This window comes from Schistocerca americana, chromosome 4 (assembly GCF_021461395.2).
Source record: "Schistocerca americana isolate TAMUIC-IGC-003095 chromosome 4, iqSchAmer2.1, whole genome shotgun sequence".
Lineage (NCBI taxonomy): Eukaryota > Metazoa > Arthropoda > Insecta > Orthoptera > Acrididae > Schistocerca > Schistocerca americana.
Genome location: NC_060122.1, coordinates 370,726,836 through 370,746,413, shown reverse-complemented (window position 1 = coordinate 370,746,413; position 19,578 = coordinate 370,726,836). Strand labels below are relative to the sequence as shown.

Below are 19,578 nucleotides of genomic sequence, written 5' to 3'. Positions count from 1 at the left end.
AAGTTATGGTCCTGTCCAGTATGGTACTTTGTAGGATGTGATGGTCTTGGCATGCATCTGTATGTTGCTGCCGTCTGGAGCCAGGTTGACAAGCATGTGCACCTTCTGCTGACTACTGGCGACAATGTTGATGTACAGTGGAGAACTCGTGCCCCATGTGTTTCGCAATTCTGTAGTATGTCCACCCAGCCTTCCGCAGGCCCACTACATCTCTCGCTCAAACTCCATCAACTGCACACACGGTTCATGTACATGCTGTCGCAGCATGCTAACAATGCTGCAGACACAGATAGAGCTCTGTATGCCAGAGCAAACTGGCTGCCACTGGCTTTGGCAGAGAACAACTGCGGCACAGTTAGCAACATTCCATTACCTATAATGTGGTTCCTGGTGTGTCCGCAGTGCTGCGTATTTGATCATCCGATGCACTGCTCTCTCGTAGTGTCCAGTGCAAGTACAGCGGGTATTATTCATTTGCATCAATGGATTTGTTTTCCATTTTCCAGGAGTGTATGTGAATATGATGAATGTTTTTGTTAGTTACACTATGTGATCAAAAGTACCCGGACACCTGGCTGAAAATGACTTACAAGTTTGTGGTGACCTACATCGGCAATGCTAGAATTCAATAGGGTGTTGGTCCACCCTTAGCCTTGACGACAGCTTCCACTCTCGCAGGCATACATTCAATCAAGTGCTGGAAGGTTTCTTGGGGAATGGCAGCCCATTCTTCACAGAGTGCTGCACTGAAGACAGGTATCGATGTCAGTTGGTGAGGCCTGGCACAAAGTCAGTATTTCAAAACATCTCAAAGGTGTTCTATAGGATTCAGGTCAGCACTCTGCGCAGGCCAGGCCATTACAGGGATATTATTGTCGTGTAACCACTCTACCACAGGCCATACATTATGAACAGGTGCTTGATCATGTTGAAAGATGAAATTGACATCCTAGAACTGCTCTTCAACAGTGGGAAGCAAGGAAGTGCTTAAAACATCAATGTAGGCCTTTGCTATGATAGGGCCATGCAAAACAACAAGGGATGCAAGCCCCCTTTGTGAAAAATATGACCACACCATAACACCACCACCTCCGAATTTTACTTTTGGCACTACACATGCTTGCAGATGACGTTCAGCGGGCATTCGCCACACCCAAACCCTGCCACCACATTGTCATATCGTGTACCATGATTCGTCACTCCACACAACGTTTTTCCACTGTTCAATCTTCCAATGTTTACACTCCTTACGCCAAACTAGGCATCATTTGGCATTTACTGGCGTGATGTGTGGCTTATGAGCAGCCACTCAAGCATGAAATCCAAGTTTTTTCACCTCCTGCCTAACCGTCATAGTACTTGCAGTGGATCATGATGCTGTTCGGAATTCTTGTGTGATGGTCTTGATAAATGTCTGCCTATTACACATTATGACCCTCGTAAACTGGGGCAGTCTGTCAGTCAACATTTGAGGTTGGCCTGTATGCTTTTGTGCTGAATGTGTCCCATCAACATTTCCACTGCACTATCACGTCAGAAACAGTGAACCTAGGGATGTTTAGGAGTGTGGAAATCTCATGTACAGACGTATGACACAAGCGATACCCTATCACCTGACCACATTTGAAGTCAGCGAGTTCCGTGGAGTGGCCCATTCTGCTCTCTTACTATGTCTAATGTCTACTGAGGTCACTGATATGGATTACCTGGCAGTAGGTGGCAGTACAATGCACCTAATATGAAAAACTTATGATTTTAGCGGTCTCCGGGTACGTTTGATCACATAGTGTATTTGCTTCTAAGTACATTAACCCAAAACTTAAAAATAATTTAATTGTTGCTGATTGTGTGGAGGACTGTCCAAAAGTTGACCAGTATCAAACAGACTACTTTCAAATGTAACCTATCATTTGCTCAATGCATCCTGCATATGGTAACAATCTACTCCAATTAAAGTTGTCACTGTTATTCCATTGTCAATATTAACTAATAAACATATGACAGAAATCTTGAAGGAAAGAATAAAGACTTGTCAAAAATAATGTGATGTCATAAATGGAGAATGCAAATGCACATCTGGTAATTCTACTCTCAATTAATCAGAATCAGTTGAGAAACAAATGAAAACCCCGTTGTTCTGTATAATACAGTCATAATCATTCTAGCACTATTCATTGTCATTTTAAAGAAAAAAAAAATGACACAAAGAACTGATATGGCACAGTATCACAGACACATTTCACATACTTTGGCCATGTCTTGTTGACGTTCTTCAGTCTCTGTAACACTTGCCACAGAGAGGACTTCCTTCAGTAAACCAAGTATCTGCTTTACTCCGGGGCTAGGTGTTAAATCAGATGGTGGGCTCTCCACACCCTCCCTCACATGGCTCTGAACGTTATTCTGTAATGTTCTCAGAAACACCTGCTGGCTCTGCTCCTGCAGCTCTTTCAACGTTCCCTCAAGTGTACACTTTTGGACAACCTGAAACAAAAAATAATATAGGTATTTTAATCTCTGGATGAGTTTCCCCAACAGTAGTTTGTACTAAAATAAAACTCAGTTTCAGAGCCACCCGACAATAACAGTTTTCAGAGTGAAGTTCAAACCAAGTTGTTTATAAGAGATCAATACTATTGCTTTTTAAATGCCAGATATTTAATTGCAAGCCATTCCACTTCAAAGAAAGCATCAATTCCTTCATAAATGTTTTTCACAAAACTGTCCCCAATATGGTGGATCTGTCACTAAACTAAAGGCCCAAAATTTGATTGCAAGGCACAAGCCATTACCGTTACTAGTAGTGCTTTTACTAAAAAGCAAAAGGAGATGGATACTACCTGTGAACTTTTGTTGGTGCTAACATGGGTTGAGGTGGATGGGGTGTATGTGTCTGTGTTAGGAGGGGGTTTGTGCTGGGAAAATGAAGCTCTGGGGTTACACTGCTGGGACAAAACATCTGTTCAAGCAGTACAGTCATTATACCACAGTATCCTTGAAAACTCAAGTCACACACAGAGGTATTAACTGTTTGAAGTAACTGAAATTGCCTTATTGTCATGTTCAATAGTAGTTCTGATTGCTACAAATTATGTATTGATTCTCAAAACATATACATTTGCTCGATCTCTAAGAGTGACGATAGTCAGAGGACAAAACACCAATAGCTTGGATTCTTCAATTCTTCATATTTCTAATAAGTTAAAAGTAGGGAATAAAGTATTTGAGAAAAAATTATCAATGGTAGTCACGGATTCTGACTTTTGTCACTGCACTGTCAGTGTTGTTGTTGTTGTTGTTGTTATCAAAAGCCGCATTAATTTTGTGTATATATTTACTTCACAGCTCCATATTTTAGAATAAATAACACTGGTAAAATGAGAGATCAGCCATACACAAAATAACTTCAAATTAACAAGCAGTTACAACAGTACAACTACAATTAGTGCTCTTATTCCCAAATGGAAGCTGATGAGTTGAATACGGTCAACTAATAGGGACATGTTAATTTATTATGCCTGTGCCGGAATGTTTGGAACAGAGGACATCACAATTAAAATTTATCAGTGTGCTTTTTGGAACAGTCAACTGGAAGAGTAGATAGGGATGGTAACACAGTAAATAATATTTTCACTTATCTACCCACTACCTTCCACTGTTCAACATCACCTTTTATGTGCAGCATTCAGAGTTTATCAGACACTCTTGGCTGTATCATTACACAGGAATGTACAATTTTCATCAACCAAACCATAAGTGTCAACCACTAAGTTACGAAGTTACTTTACACCTTTTTTACTCTCCATTACAGGTCAGTTTATTTGAATTTCTAACTTCTCTGAGGCTACTGAAGTGCTAAGTGAATTGTGGGGATGAACTTTGATAGATAGCGAGATGCTAAATGAAATACATCTGGCTATCAAGAGAGTGATGCATGATGCCTTCAATGACTGCCATAGCAGAATACTGTCAAATGATGTTTCACAAAACCCAAAGAAATGCTGGTTGTATGTAAAGGCTGTTAGTGGCACCCAAGTTAGTGTCCAATCCATAGTGAATAAGACAGGAACTGAAATCAAGGGTAGCAAAGCAAAAGCCGAAATGCTTAACTCACTTTTTAAATGTTCCTTTACAATGGAAAATCCAGGAGAATTGCACCAGTTTAAACCTCGTACCACTGAAAAGATGAATGAAATAAGTACTAGTGTCGGTGGTGTTGAGAAACAGCTGAAATTGTTAAAACTGAACAAAGCTCCAGGGTCCAACAGAATACCCGTCAGATTCTACACTGAATTTGCAGCTCAGTTAGCCCCTCTTCCAACTACACTCAATCGAAGATCCCTCGAACCAAAAACCCTGCCAGTTCTTGGAAAAAAGCACAGGTCACACCCGTCTACAAGGAGGATAGTATAAGGGATCCACAAAACTACCATCCAATATCTTTGACACTGATTTGTTGTAGAATCTTAGAACATATTCTGAGCTCAAAAATAATGAGGTATCTTGAACAGAATGACTCCTCAATGTCAGCATGGTTTCCAAAACATCGATCATGTGAAACCCAGCTTGCACTTTTCTCACATGAGATACTGAAAGCTTTGAAACAAGGCAGGCAGGTAGATGCTGTATTTCTTGATTTATAGAAAGCATTTGACTCAGTACCACATCTACACTTATTGTCAAAAGTACAATCATATGGGGTATCAAGTGAAATTTGTGACTGGATTGAGGACATTTTGGTAGAGATGATGCAACATGTTGTCTTGGATGGAGAGTCACTATCAGATATAGAGTAACTTCAGGTGTGCCCCAGGGAAGTTTCTTGGGACTCTTGCTGTTCATTTGTGTATTAATGACCTTGCAGACAATATTAATACTAACCTCAGACTTTTTGTAGATGATACAGTTATCTATAATGAAGCACTATCTGAAAGAAGCTGCAAAAATATTCAGTCATATCTTGATAAGATTTCAAAGTGGTGCAAAATTGGAAACTTGCTTTAAATGTTAAGAAATGTAAAATAAAAAAAAAGTAATATCCTACAACCATAATAACAATGAGTTCTGTTAGAACTGGCCACTTCATACAAACATCTGGGTGTAACTTTTTGTAGGGATAAGAAATGGAATGATCACACAAGCTTAGTCATGGAAAAAGCAGGTGGAAGACTTCAGTTTATTGGTACAATATTGGAAAGTGCAAACAGTCTACAAAGGAGATAGTTTACAAATCACTCCTGTGACGGGTTCTAGAATATTGCTCAAGTGTATGGGACTCTTACTACATAGGACTAACAGGAGATATTGATTGTGTACAGAGAAGTGTGACACGAATGGCCACAGGTTTGTTTGATACATGGGAGAATGTCACAGAGATAATTAAGGAACTGACCTGGCACACTCTTGATGATAGACGTAAACTATCCCGAGAAAGTCTATTAACAAAGTTTCGAGAAACAGTTTTAAATGATGACTCTAGGAATATACTACAATCCCCTATGTATCTGTCACATAGGGATCACGAAGATAAGATTCGAATAATTATTGTACCCAAGAGGCATTCAACTTTCTGTGCTCCATACATGAATGGAAAGGGAAGAAACCCGAAAAACTGGTATAGTGGGACATACCATCTGCCATGCACCTCATAGCATATTGCAGAGTATAGATGTAGATGTAGAATCTCTGACCACATTTTTAATTGGCATGCACTATAACCTCATTAATTCTCCAAGAGCTTGTTAAGTAAAAATGATGATTAGAAGCTTTCAAGAAAGCTAAGTTCTTGACATTTTATTTTGGGAAAATGATTCTGCTATTGAAGTAACTATGAGCCAGAAAGTGTTTCAACTAATGAATATAGTAACAATTTCCACTTTAATTTTCAGCTTTGTTACAAATCTAGACATAGAATACACAAAATAAACACATTAGAATTGTCCAATTTGTTTCATGAGTTTTCATTAAATGACTAGCTGCAGCAAGCAACAAGTATTGCGGCAACATGTATAACTGTAGTGTTACACTAATTAATACAGGTGACTGGCAAGAACACACTGAACAACCTCAGCATACAGTATTTCAGTCTGTCTCTGGAACCACTTGTTTAGTAAAAGGAAGAAACATTTAGGATTTCTTCTTGAACTGTTTTACTGATAGTGTTATTTGAAGCATAAAGTCTGAGAGAAACCGATATGCTCATAAAAAATTGCGGAAATGTAATGCAGCATCAACTAGAAAGAACTATGTAAGCAGAAATGGTCTCATGTACAAGTACATTATTTTTTAACAGTTCTGCTCATGTGTGTTGTGGTATTGCCAAAACTTACTGACTATTGGTAAAATGACCCATTTTTATAAACAAGACTTCCAAGCCGATTTTTGAGTCATGATAGATTTGCAAGTATTATGTTATGCTGAGTGCAAGTGACAATTAGATATACATATAAAAAAGGGAAAGGAAAAATCACAATCCTATTCACACGCAAGGTGTATGCAGTGCTGGACTTAGCGACCACATTGAGTGTGATGAAAATCACCAGGGAAGGCAATGCCCAAGAGACTGCAGCAATCAATCAAGAACAAAAAAACAGACATCATCAAGCAATTACACAGTCTGAAAGAGCAGGTAGATGCACTACAGAAAGAGAGAACAATGATGGTGTGGGATGAGGAGGCTACACCCAAGCAGGACATTAAGAACAGAGATAACATTATTCAAAAGAAGCAACAAGAATCAGTTGATTGTCACCACCTATGTTTTGGCGAATGGGCCACAAGATGTGAGTCCCCGTGTACTCATCTAAATGGCATGTGGCCAACAATAGGTGTGGTGGCTCAAAGGAGCAAATGGGAGTAACACAAAGAGAGAATCGAGGATGCTACAGCTGCCACCCAAGTGAGAAACCAATCCAATTTGTTAACATGGTCATGGAGGTTGTACATGAGAGACGGTAGGACAGGTTGTTGCTTTCTGGTCGACACTGGGTGAGATGTTAGCACTGTCCCACTAGCCACTCATGAAATGAGCAAAACACCAACCAGTCAGGTGGCCAACAGTTCATCCATAGCAACTTATAGAGAGTGCAAGAAAGAAGTGGATTTCGGGTTTAGTAGAAAGCGCCAGTGGAAGTTTGTGCTAGTGGATGTGGTGGAACCCATATTAGGTGCAGATTCCGACAGTCACCAGCAGCTCAAGACGGACCTCAGTGGAGGGCACATTATGATGGATAGAGGGGTCAAGACAGGTTCATTAGGACAGAGCACTGTGAGCACCATGAGACCAAGCTGCAGTCTGGATAAACAGGCGGAGGACCACAGTAGTTAGAATCAAAGTAAGAGTGCGGGGGAAAAAACAGTCTACCACATTAGGACTGTACTGGGAACTGGTTTCACAGTGGCCACAAAGGTTAGCACATGACCATTTTGCCATAGCAAAGAGGAGATTTCAGAATAAGATGCAACCAGGGATTGCACACAGGTTAGACAGCCAGTGGGTGTCATCACTGCATCTTGTCACAAAAAAAGATGCATCTGGAGGATCTGCGTGGATTACAACAATTTGAATGCATATGCAATTCCAGACAGGTATCCAGTGTTGAATATTAGAGATTTCACCAGTGTGCTAGCAGAAGCCATGATTTTTAGTGTCATAGATTGCTAAAAGTTTTGCAATCAAATACCTGCGGCAGAAGAAGATGTGCCAAAGACCACTGTAACAATTCCATTTGAGTCATCTGAACAGTTACAAATGCTGTTATGCTGAAAACAGCAGCACAAACATGACAGCATTTCGTACGTCATGTCTTCTAAAGGCTAGCTTCTTGTTTTGTATACCTCAAAGATATAATGGTATTCTTCACTAACCTGGTGGTACTTTAACATCTCAAGGTGGTGTCTGACCAGATAGGCAAATATGGCATAGTAATCAACAAGGCAAAATGTAATTTTTGGCAAAAAAAAAGTGATGTTCCCAGGTCACTCAGTGTCACTGGCCAGCATGTGACATCTAATAGGCAATATCAATGTCGTAAAGAACATTTCTCAATCAATGGATTATCATCAATTGAGAGGATTCCTGGGGTCCTCAACTTCTATTGTTGACACCTACTGGGAACAGCCAAGGTGCTAGCACTACTGACGACTGTGCTATCAGGCAAGACAACTGTTGGTATTGACATCAAAAATGCAATGATCTTGTGACCAGGCAAAGTCCAGCTTGCAGAAAGCAGTTATTTTGGCCAATCCCATTCATGATGCAACGCTCCAACTGGTGGTAGATGCCAACCAACAAGCAACTGCAGCTGCATTCCATCGGCTGGTGCAAAAGGGCAACCATTTGGGTTTTCCTCAAGCAAGGTCACAGAGGCGCAGGTCATACGGAGCACGTATGACCACAAGCTTCTAGCAAGTTATGAACTTTCGACCATACGTGAAGCCAAACTGTTCACCATATATTTGGGCTGCAAATTGATTACTTTTGCTTTTAGTAGAAATGAAAATAGCAAAACCAAAAACCTCTATGCAGCCACTGGTTTAGTTGGGCATCCAAACCGTGTGCAAGTCAGACATCGGTACTTCCACAGTGGTGATGGTGTATGGAGAGGCTTTATGCCTCCCGTGAGTTTTCTTTCACATGGCCCGGACCAGAAGCTGCAAAACTACCACATTTGCTTCAGAAAATGGAATGCTAAATTAAAAACTTATGCGCAAATCTAATATTACAGCATAAGGATAACAAGATTTTCATACACAAGGACTTGTGAACATGCTCACATGTAGTGCTAAGGTCTGATGTGGTATGCCTCCCTCTGCAACAGCCATACAATGAGTTAACGACAGGAAGAACACACTATGTGCATACAATGTAACAGGAAGCATCAGACAATGAAATAGTTCAAAAGAACCATAAAAAACTAGCATCTACCATGTCCAAACAGGTTTCATAAGACAAGGAGCACACAGAGGTGCTTCATCTACAACCGCTCCAGACAAGCCAAGAGGTGACACCTAAGACTCCAGCAATTTACACCAGAGCAGGACAATGAGTGTTTCAAATGCCTGCACACTGCTGAAGCTCTGTTCTACTGCACAGGGTCTGAGCGGAAATTGTCAGTAGAAAAATAAACTGCAAAGTGATTTTTGTTTGTTTAATTCTATGGGCGTGACAGCTGTTTGAGGAAAAGTTTCCGTACAGACGCACAAGCAATGTCTGAGCTATTACTGGAATTAGAAATCTGCGAGTAGGAGATTAATGTGTGGGGGTTGTGGTGGTACAGGGAGCAGGAAGTTGGTAACTGATGGAAAATGTGTCCCGATGGCCAAGGCGGTTAAAGAAGCAGAGCATCTGGTTTCGAGTCTCAGTCCAGCACAAATTTTTTGTCTTGTTGTTGCATTGCCGCAATGCCCTGTGCAGCTTGAAGTCATTATTTTCTTCCTATCTCTTTCCTCTTCCGTTTCCTTTCCATTGCTTTCACCCCAATTATTCACATATATGTCCCAGCTGCTTCATCTTGAGTGGTCTCTATTCTGTCGGCCAATTATTTTTTTGTTCAGCTTTGACAGTTGTAAATTACTGAAGAGAGAATAAAGTTATTGTAGTGCAGTAGTGTGACTGATTAATTTCGTGCATGTAGTGTCATGCAAGATAGCTACAAGTGTGTTGATATTCTTGTCTCCTACAATCAGCTTGTTTTTATGAAGCTAAGTACAAGGGCATGGGTGCAGTGTATTTTTGAGTCACTCTGGAATTCTCTAACTCCAGAAGCTCAATACTGACTTTTAGCACTCGAGAATCCAATTTAAAAATCTCTTTTCAAAATTTCTTTTACTCCATTTTTTGTGAGGCCTTTGAGACTGATCTCATCTCTTGTGGCAAGGCATTATCTATTTTCCTCAATTGTTATTGTAAGAATAGCATGGTCTTCTACAATAATGCTGGTTGCGCCATCTCAACATCCAACTCATCAACAATGGCTCAGTGCCATTATGAGAATGACTGCTGCACCACTGCAGATCATCTTTGTCTTCCTTGTCCTTACTACAGCAGGAGCCCTCTTATTCTGGAGTCTGAGTGACTTATCCTTTCTTTTTAAACTTCCACACCTACTTTTGTCTCCTACCTCAGAAGGAACTAATAATTTCGAAAGGCAGGACCGTGTCATCATTTTTACTTTTAAATGCCCCTACAGGCAGTACTAAAGCAAATACTGATCAGAAATTTTCTCTCATAATTTACTAGTTTTCTTGACATAATGTCACTTTTTTGTGTTAAACATGGTGCCCACACAAAGGCACATACTCCCACAATACATGCAAAACTTCAGATTTTCATCAGTCCAATGGGTAATTTCCATCTTAATCAGCTAAGCTCTATTCAAAATAAAATTTTTAAATGGCTATATCTTTAGTTAGTTGCACGAAAACTGAACTATTTTCTTACCTGCTCAATTATATGGTGGTAGAAACAGATTAAGCAATAGACAGCATACAAGACAGTTGCCTTTGAGTCCGTTGATAAAATCTGTTCTACACGAACTCTAAGAGGGTAGCATACACCCTCTGTTATATTTGAAAGTGCCAGCTGTACATGTTCCATCACATCTGAAATGGAAACAAAAGCAATACAGTAATGAACTGTGTTCATTAAATGAAACTAAAAATTTTAAAATAAATTCCTACTGCTAATGCATACACAATTTAAAAAAGTTACAAATGAACCTAGGAAGAAACTCTGAGAAAATTCAGATCATATGTATAACGGAAAGTAGAAAGGTGGAAGGAGTATATAGAGGGTCTATACAGGGGCGATGTACTTGAGGACAATATTATGGAAATGGAAGAGGATGTAGATGAAGATGAAAGGGGAGATACGATACTGCGTGAAGAATTTGACAGCGCACTGAAAGACCTGAGTCGAAACAAGGCCCCAGGAGTAGACAACATTCCATTGGAACTACTGACGGCCTTGGGCGAGCCATTCCTGACAAAACTCTACCACCTGGTGAGCAAGATGTATGAGACAGGTGAAATACCCTCAGACTTCAAGAAGAATATAATTCCAATCCCAAAGAAAGCAGGTGTTGACACATGTAAAAATTACCAAACTATCAGTTTAATAAGTCACAGCTTCAAAATACTAACGTGACTTCTTTACAGACGAATGGAAAAGCTGGTAGAAGCCAATCTCGGCGAAGATCAGTTTGGATTCCGCAGAAATGTTGGGACACGTGAGGCAATACTGACCCTACGACTTATCTTAGAAAATAGATTAAGGAAAGGCAAACCTACATTTCTAGCATATGTAGACTTAGAGAAAGCTTTTGACAATGTTGACTGGCATACTCTCTTTCAAATTCTAAAGGTGGCAGGGGTAAAATACAGGGAGCGAAAGGCTATTTACCATTCGTACAGAAACCAGATGGCAGTTATAAGACTCGAGGGACATAAAAGGGAAGCAGTGGTTGGGAAGGGAGTGAGATAGGGTTGTAGGCTCTCCCCGATGTTATTCAATCTGTATATTGAGCAAGCAGTAAAGGAAACAAAAGAAAAATTTGGAGTAGGTATTAAACTCCATGGAGAAGAAATAAAAACGTTGAGGTTCGCCAATGACATTGTAATTCTGCCAGAGACAGCAAAGGACTTGGAAGAGCAGTTGAACGGAATGGACAGTGTCTTGAAAGGAGGATATAAGATGAACATCAACAAAAGCAAAACGAGGATAATGGAATGTAGTTGAATTAAGTCGGGTGATGCTGAGGGAATCAGATTAGGAAATGAGACACTTAAAGTAGTTTTGCTATTTGGGGAGCAAAATAACTGATGATGGTCGAAGTAGAGAGGATATAAAATGTAGACTGGCAATAGCAAGGAAAAAGTTTCTGAAGAAGAGAAATTTGTTAACATCGAGTATAGATTTAAGTGGCAGTTTTTTTTTTTTTTTTTTTTTTTGGGCGCACAACTTCAACGGTCATTAGCGCCCAGACTATGTTAGGAATGCACCGCGAGGCACAAGTTTAAAACAGCAACTAAAAGGGAAAACACGATAAAAGATCGACAGGCATAGGATTAAAAAAAAAAAAAAAAGAAAACAGCATAATTAAATGTTCTTAGACAGGTTGGTCAATTTGATAAAACGAAGAACGCGAGCAGCTGCTCCTGGGTCATCTGCTAAAATAGCATCGAGAGTACATGGCAGGCCAAGATCAAGACGCAGTGTAGTAAAATCCGGACAGGACGTTAAAATGTGGCGGACCGTCAGCAAGTGCCCACATGGGCAGAACGGCGCCGGCGCTGCCGTCAGCAGATGGCGATGGCTGAACCGGCAGTGTCCAATTCGTAACCGGGCCAAAACTACCTCCTCCTGCCGAGAGGGGCGTGAGGAGGACGTCCAAGCCGCGGGAAGAGGTTTCAAGGCTCGAAGCTTGTTGTCCGTAAGTGCAGCCCAATCGGCATGCCACAGCAATAAAATGCGCCGACAAATGACCCTGCTACAATCTGATGAAGGGACACAACAAAAAGCTGTCCGAGGCTGGAGGACCGCAGCCTTGGCCACGGCATCGGTACCATTACGCAACCTGGTACACGACTTGACAGATCCGGCTATGGCATTTACGCCCTTCTGGATAATGAAAGGGTTGACAGAGGAAAAATCCTTTCCGTCCTCAGATCGAGAAACGACGAGGAACTGTGGGGCAGGCGGTAGTACTTTTGTCACTGGTGGCTGGTCAAGTTTCCGTTTTTGGGAAGGAGTTGAGAGAGATGGAGAGAAATCCATTGCAGAGGAATCCCCCACGATTGCCAGCGCCTCCGATGGCGCGCTCCTTCCTTGTGGGGACCCTCTCAGAGGGCACTCCCGCCTTAGGTGAATGTTTACAACTCAGGTCACACCTCCCGAGAAACGGACGGAGGGACCAATCGGCATGTTCAGAAGGTATCAGCTCAGGCAATCACCTCTCCCTGGGCCTGGCCTTTACCAGGGGGTACGTGCGTGCCTTACTTGTCTACCCAGGGCGGGGAATTACGCGTTACTCCGTCACCGGCTACGCGTGCGAACGTGTGGGTCGGCCTTCAGGCGCGCACAGGGAGGAAGGAAGAAGAGGAAAAAGAAGAGAGAGAGAGAGAGGACAGACTGTCTCAAACGCCGAGGCGGAGACCAGATAAGGCAAGGAGAAGAAGGCAATGAGAAGGCAAGGAGAAGAAGACAAGGGAAAGAGTAAGGAAGACAGTGAGATGGAGAAAAGCAAAGAAAGGAACCAACCAAAGGAAGGAAGAAACGAGAAGTGAAAAAGCAAAATGACTGCAAATAGAGGTCGTGGAACCGTCCGTCTCCGGACGCAGGCGCTAACTACCCCCTTGAGGGGGAGGGACTCCTTTTAGTCGCCTCTTACGACAGGCAGGAATACCTCGGGCCTATTCTTACTCCGGACCCGCAGGGGTATTTAAGTGTCAGGAAGTCGTTTCTGAAAGTATTTGTATGGAGTGTAGCCATGTATGGAAGTGAAACATGGACGATAACCAGTTTGGACAAGAAGAGAATAGAAGCTTTCGAAATGTGGTGCTACAGAAGAATGCTGAAGATTAGATGGGTAGATCACATAACTAATGAGGAGGTATTAAATAAAATTGGGGAGAAGAGAAATTTGTGGCACAACTTGACCAGAAGAAGGGATCGGTTGGTAGGGCATATTCCGAGGCATCAAGGGATCACCAATTTAGCATTGGAGGGCAGCGTGGAGGGTAAAAATCGTAGACAGAGACCAAGAGATGAATACACTAAGCAGATTCAGAAGGATGTAGGTTGCAGTAAGTACTGGGATATGATGAAGCTTGCACAGGATAGAGTAGCATCGAGAACTGCATCAAACCAGTCTCAGGACTGAAGACAACAACAACAACAACAACAACAACAACAACAACAACAACATGTATAATATTTTAAAATATTTCATGTGTTGATACCCGTTCATGAAAACAATATCAAAGTCCATATAGTAGTTCCTGAGATTAACCTTCACATACAGACTGCAATAATCATAATTCAACCAATTTGCATGAAATATTTTTGCTTTACATAAGCAAACCTTTCTTGTGAGGGAATCTATTTATTAGTAAAAACCAAATCAAAATCCTAAGAGTAGTTCCTTAGATTGACCTTCATAACAAAGGCTAAATGATGATAAATGTAAATGTCATTTGACTAGGGCCTCCCGTCGGGTAGACCATTCGCCGGGTGCAAGTCTTTAGATTTGAAGTCACTTTGGCGACTTGCGTGTCGATGGGGATGAAACGATGATGATTAGGACAACACAACACCCAGTCCCTCAGCAGAGAAAATCTCTGACTCAACCGGAAAACAAATCCAGGCCCTTAGGATTACCATTCTGTTGTGCTGACCACTCAGCTACCAGGGGCGAACTTCAATGATGATGATAAAGTAATTAATATTAATGAACTAAGAACGGGTACTGTTCCAAACAATATACAAGAAATTTGAGCTTAAGGTCTTGATGAATACAAAGTAAAAGTTAAATGCAATGTCAGATATACAGAAGAACACCACAAACAAGATAAACTATGCATCAAACGTATGTTCAACACTTTGTTCACGACTGTCCAAAGATGGGCACCACAAGGTGCAGTAAGTAGCCGAACCATGATATATTTCTGAAGAAACCATGAACTGTTGTATAGTTATCCATAGTATATGGTAATACATTACAAATTATAAATCAAAGCTAAGATTACAATAGTAGAACCTATTCATACCTATCTTGTCACAACCTCTAAGCAGGGATAGCATATTCTCCTTCTCTGATGGTATCATTTGATGCAGCCATGCAAGCATGTCACCTACATATCGGCGTGGATCATGTGCATGCATTTCTATTGGTTTTGGAGTTCCTCCTGGACCTCCTTGCGTAAGAGCATCAAGAAAGGCGCGGACTAACACTGATCGACGAGCTGTGCAGTACTCATCAATAATATATCTGCAAATTCCAAATTCAATTTACAGAACTTCTGATTAAAACAATCTTTTTCATTCAGCATATATTTAATGAACTCTGCAGGTTTATATACAGAACACTGGTACAAAATTACAAACAAAAGAATTACAGAACAGCCTACATCCTCACAATACTATCGACATCAAATAAAACAATGGAAAATCCAGGATGGAATGTAAAAAATATTATGAAAAGGAAAGTTGCTACTCGGGAGGGAGGGAGGGAGGGAGGGAAAGTGCTGTAGGTTTCAAATTTCTAATTCCTGTCATTATGACATACATAAATAATGAAAGGAAAGAAGTTTCAAAGAACATTTTCTTATTCAATAACACTGCAATATTAACTGTTGCCTCAATCATTTCCCAACAATAGTGGTATTCAGTATACAAATGAATGACACTGGAGTTAGAAACCACATTAAACTGAAGAGATGTACAGATAAAGCGTGTCTGTTAGTGTGAGCAATGGAAATGATAACAGTGGCAGTAAAGATCAAATAGCTCTGAATGATTAGCAATGATGATTGCTGTTTTAACAGTATATCAAATTACTATGATGCAAATCCTATATATGAAGACCTATGAAGACACTGCTGTTCAACATATTCACCTTTTCTCACACTGTCACAGCTTTTCATGTCAGTGAAGGTGTGTATGCTACTTCTTAACCCTTATTTTCAATGGCATTCTTCAGGCAATACTGAACTCTTTCCTTCTCATGTAATACTTCTTTTCATCTACTACATTAGTCTGTAAGCTGTAGTTACCAAAGCCTATCACTTAATTAAAAATGGAAGTAATTTTTTAAGCTCAAAACTGTAATAATGGAATAACAGTTTTAATTTAGACTAAAACACTTACTTGAATAAAACAGGTCTGTCTTGCAAACGTGTCATTGCCTGCATTAGCAAAAGACTGATTTCTGGAGACTCGATACTTCGACAATTGTTTTGTGCCCACCGATACAGCCTCTCTAATGCTGCTTCCTATAAGCATAATAAGAATCTGTTTCAATTCCAGCACAGACAGCATATATTCATTCATTACTATAAACATCTAAATGGAACTTCCAATCTCAAAACACATTATTTCATATAATACTTGCGAACATACGAAGATATTTGATCATGACAAGAAACTGATTTTGTCTGACGATGATTAAGAGAGTGGAATCATACTGTAATCCCCAAAAGTGGATGAATATCACCAATAAAATGACTATCTTATAACACTAACATTGTTCCAATATAGTAATTCAAAACTGGAGCAACTATTTTCTTAAAGTATTTAAAAATTCATAATGTATGCAGTAACTAATTTTTAGTACAGCACTTATCAATGAGAAAGAGCTGATTGTTGTCCATTTCATATCGAAAGAGGTAATTGTGAAACACAGTTGCTAGGCTGAACACACACACAATTATGGATCCCCAAATTCCAAAATATTAGCACTTGTACAAGAATCTGGGTAAGTGCAAGTAGAGCTCGAGCACTGGGGTTTCCATACAAATTTAACTATGTGTAAAGATTCCTCATCCACCCCAGCAATTAAGAATATCAATTATTTTTGCCTGTTATCAGTTCCAACATGGGCAAGATGGATCTTAAGGGCAGAAAAAAATTGTATTATATAGTCACAAATTAACTATTTTCGGATTTTTTCCTTTGATCATACTGTGAAACCTTGCTTCTTGCTAAATATCATGATTCTAGGTCAATAGGAAGTAGCCTATAGATTTTCATGCTCGAGTTTGCAAGTATCAAAATACATGACATAAATGACCATATCTTCTGAGTGACTTTGTAGCTTCTATTTTTTTACACCACCAAGGGACTGTAGACCGTAATGTATGGAAAAGTTCCATTTGATATAGCTACCTGTTCCTGCAAAAAAGGGTTTTTAATAGTTGAACAGACACACAGACAGACAACAAAGTGATCCCGTAAAGGTTCCATTTTTACTGACTGAGGTATGGAACTCTATAAAAAAGTAGAGAGGAAAGAAAGCAGTCTCATTTTTACACTGTAGCCAGACTGTTGTAAACACCCACAGATAACAGCCAAATTTTTTAGATTGTTACTACAGCCTTCCAAACTGTTATTTAAGTTTAAATGCCTTGTACCCATATCAGATATGTTCGAATCATCATTACCAGCCAGCTGACAATAACTGCTTGATAATCACCTTTTCCAGGCTTCTCCATACATTACGCACTGCAACAAAATTTATCTGTATTGATTCTGCATGTTTTCTAATGTCATTTACTCTTTTTTCCATTAGGCCATCACTTTGGTCTTTCCTTATCTCTTGGAATCCAAAGAAGAACTTCATTGGTCCATCAACCACCCCTTCACATGGCAACAGGTCTTGCCCACCTTCTGTTTGGTTTCATTACAGTCATAAATAGGTCTTCCACTCCAGTTTGTTCACTATTTATTTGTTTGCCTATTGTTTCTAGCAATTTCCAAAAAGGATTTCACCAATGGTTGATCAACCAATATAATATTTGGTGGTTTTTGTATTGAAAGCCAATGCTGTGCAGATACAACTAAAAGCTGGTAGTACATTTCTTATATCAGATACAACAGAAGCTTGGATTTGGAAAACAAGCAATGTATATATCTTACCAAATGCACTCATGATTAATTTCACTCTTTAATTATTTATTTTGTTAAAATATTTTGATTATATGTTGTTTTAACCCTAACACTGGTTTTTAGACCTGCTTATAAACTTGTTCTATTGAATACTTCAGTTCGTTGTTGAAGGATTTTACATTAAAATTTGGTTTATATTACCTGTTGGCTCGCATTTCATACTTTGGGGCTTAATTTCTCCTATCACAGTTCTCAACTTCACATGCCAACTGTCCAGTGTTGCCAATGCACCATCACAAACTGTCAGTCACCCGCAGTGTTCAAATAGTGCAGCGCACAAGCATAATTGTTTCTGGCATTGATGCAGATCATTGAACTATTACTGGCTGCAGCAAGTAAAAGTACAATTCTGCCCACTCCCTGTTTTTGGAATCATAGCCATATAAAACAATGTTTCCATCCTATGTCTGCTGCACCCACTTTTAACTGCATATGACTAAAAAAGCAAAATTTATGATGACACCATCAATAAAGACAGCAGTTTGCAGCTGAGCATAGCGTAACAGAGCAAGTAGGAATTGTGATGTCCATGATAGTGCAGCAGACATGGGATGAAAACATTGTCTTATATAGCGATGGACTGAGCACTGGTAACATCACACCACTACCAGGGCTATATAAGGATGAGCATTGTTACCAGAATGCACAGTAGTATCACATGCCAATGTGCTGTCACCACCGACAGTCTCTCCTCACCACACCACACGGAAGCTTATAGACACATCACGCACACATAATGTTGAGTGTGCAATCAACCATTTTATTATCACAGTATATTATTAGTATCAACTTATTTATTAGTTTATAAACAAATAAATTTGTCTTTAAAAACATAACGCTTTATAAGACATGCAGTGTAAAGATGCTCAAATTATTCTTGGGACCGAGTGCAGGCTGAAACCTGAACTGGAAAGCTCTGACATATTTTGAGTCATTGAACGTATATTGGAATGACAGATTAGAGGCTATAGGATGGGGAGTGTTCATTGCAGCTGACAAAAATATTCTCTCTAGTGAAGTCAAAGTTGCATGTGACAGAGGTGTGGGTGAACCCAAGTTAATTGTTGGATGCTTTATCAGCCACCTGATTCTGCTGTGACAATTCTAAAGTTATTGAAAGAAAGTCTACGGTCAATGGCGCGTAAATACCCAGATCATGCAATACTAGTTGGAGGCTGCTTTAACCAACTGACAGGGATGCCTATGGATTCATTGCAGGGGGTACAGAGAGACAGTTGTCTGAAATACTTTGAAAATGTTTTCTGAAAACATGTCTTGAGTAGCTAGCTCAGCATTACATACGACACAGAAATATCTTAGACCTTGTAGCTACAAATAGGCCAGACCTTATAAACAAATAGGTCAGACCTTATCGACAATGTCAGTATAGAAATGGGAATTAGCGAACATGATGTCATTACAGCAACTTTGATTACGAAAGTTAATAAATAAGTCAAGAAGGCTAGGAGTGTGTTTCTGCTAGATACAGCAGATAAGCAGTTATTACCATCTCACTTGGACAGTGAATTGGCATAACTTACTTCCAGTAAGATGGATGTAGAGGAATTATTGGCAAAGTTTACGCAGATTCTAACTCATGGTCTGGAGACTTGTGTACCTAGTGGATAAAGGATGGAAAATATCCATAGTGGTTTCATAAAACAATTTGGAGGATGCTGAGGAAACAGAGGCTGTTGCACTTTCGGTTCAAAAGGGAACACACAAATGATGACAAGCGAAGGTTAGTAGAGATTCATACGTCTGTGAAAAGATCTGTGCATGAAGCATACAACAACTACCACCGTCACACCTTAGTAAAAGATCTGGCAGAGAACCCAAGGAAATTCTGGTCTTACGTAAAATCGCTAAGTGGGTCTAAGGCTTCCATTCAGTCCCTTGTTGACCAGTCTAGTGTG

At 40.0% G+C, this 19,578-nt stretch overlaps 1 protein-coding gene across 1 annotated transcript in view; it reads right to left on the bottom strand.

The window, feature by feature from the left end:
• LOC124612254 (conserved oligomeric Golgi complex subunit 6) overlaps positions 1 to 19,578 on the bottom strand; it is a 111,799-nt gene that overhangs the window by 60,974 nt on the left and 31,247 nt on the right. The window contains exons 4-7 of the mRNA XM_047140336.1: positions 15,866 to 15,990; positions 14,767 to 14,987; positions 10,442 to 10,602; positions 2,248 to 2,484 (exon numbers count right to left, since the gene is read on the bottom strand). Of these exons, the coding sequence (XP_046996292.1) occupies positions 2,248 to 2,484; positions 10,442 to 10,602; positions 14,767 to 14,987; positions 15,866 to 15,990 (744 nt within the window). The remainder of the gene's footprint in view (positions 1 to 2,247; positions 2,485 to 10,441; positions 10,603 to 14,766; positions 14,988 to 15,865; positions 15,991 to 19,578) is intronic.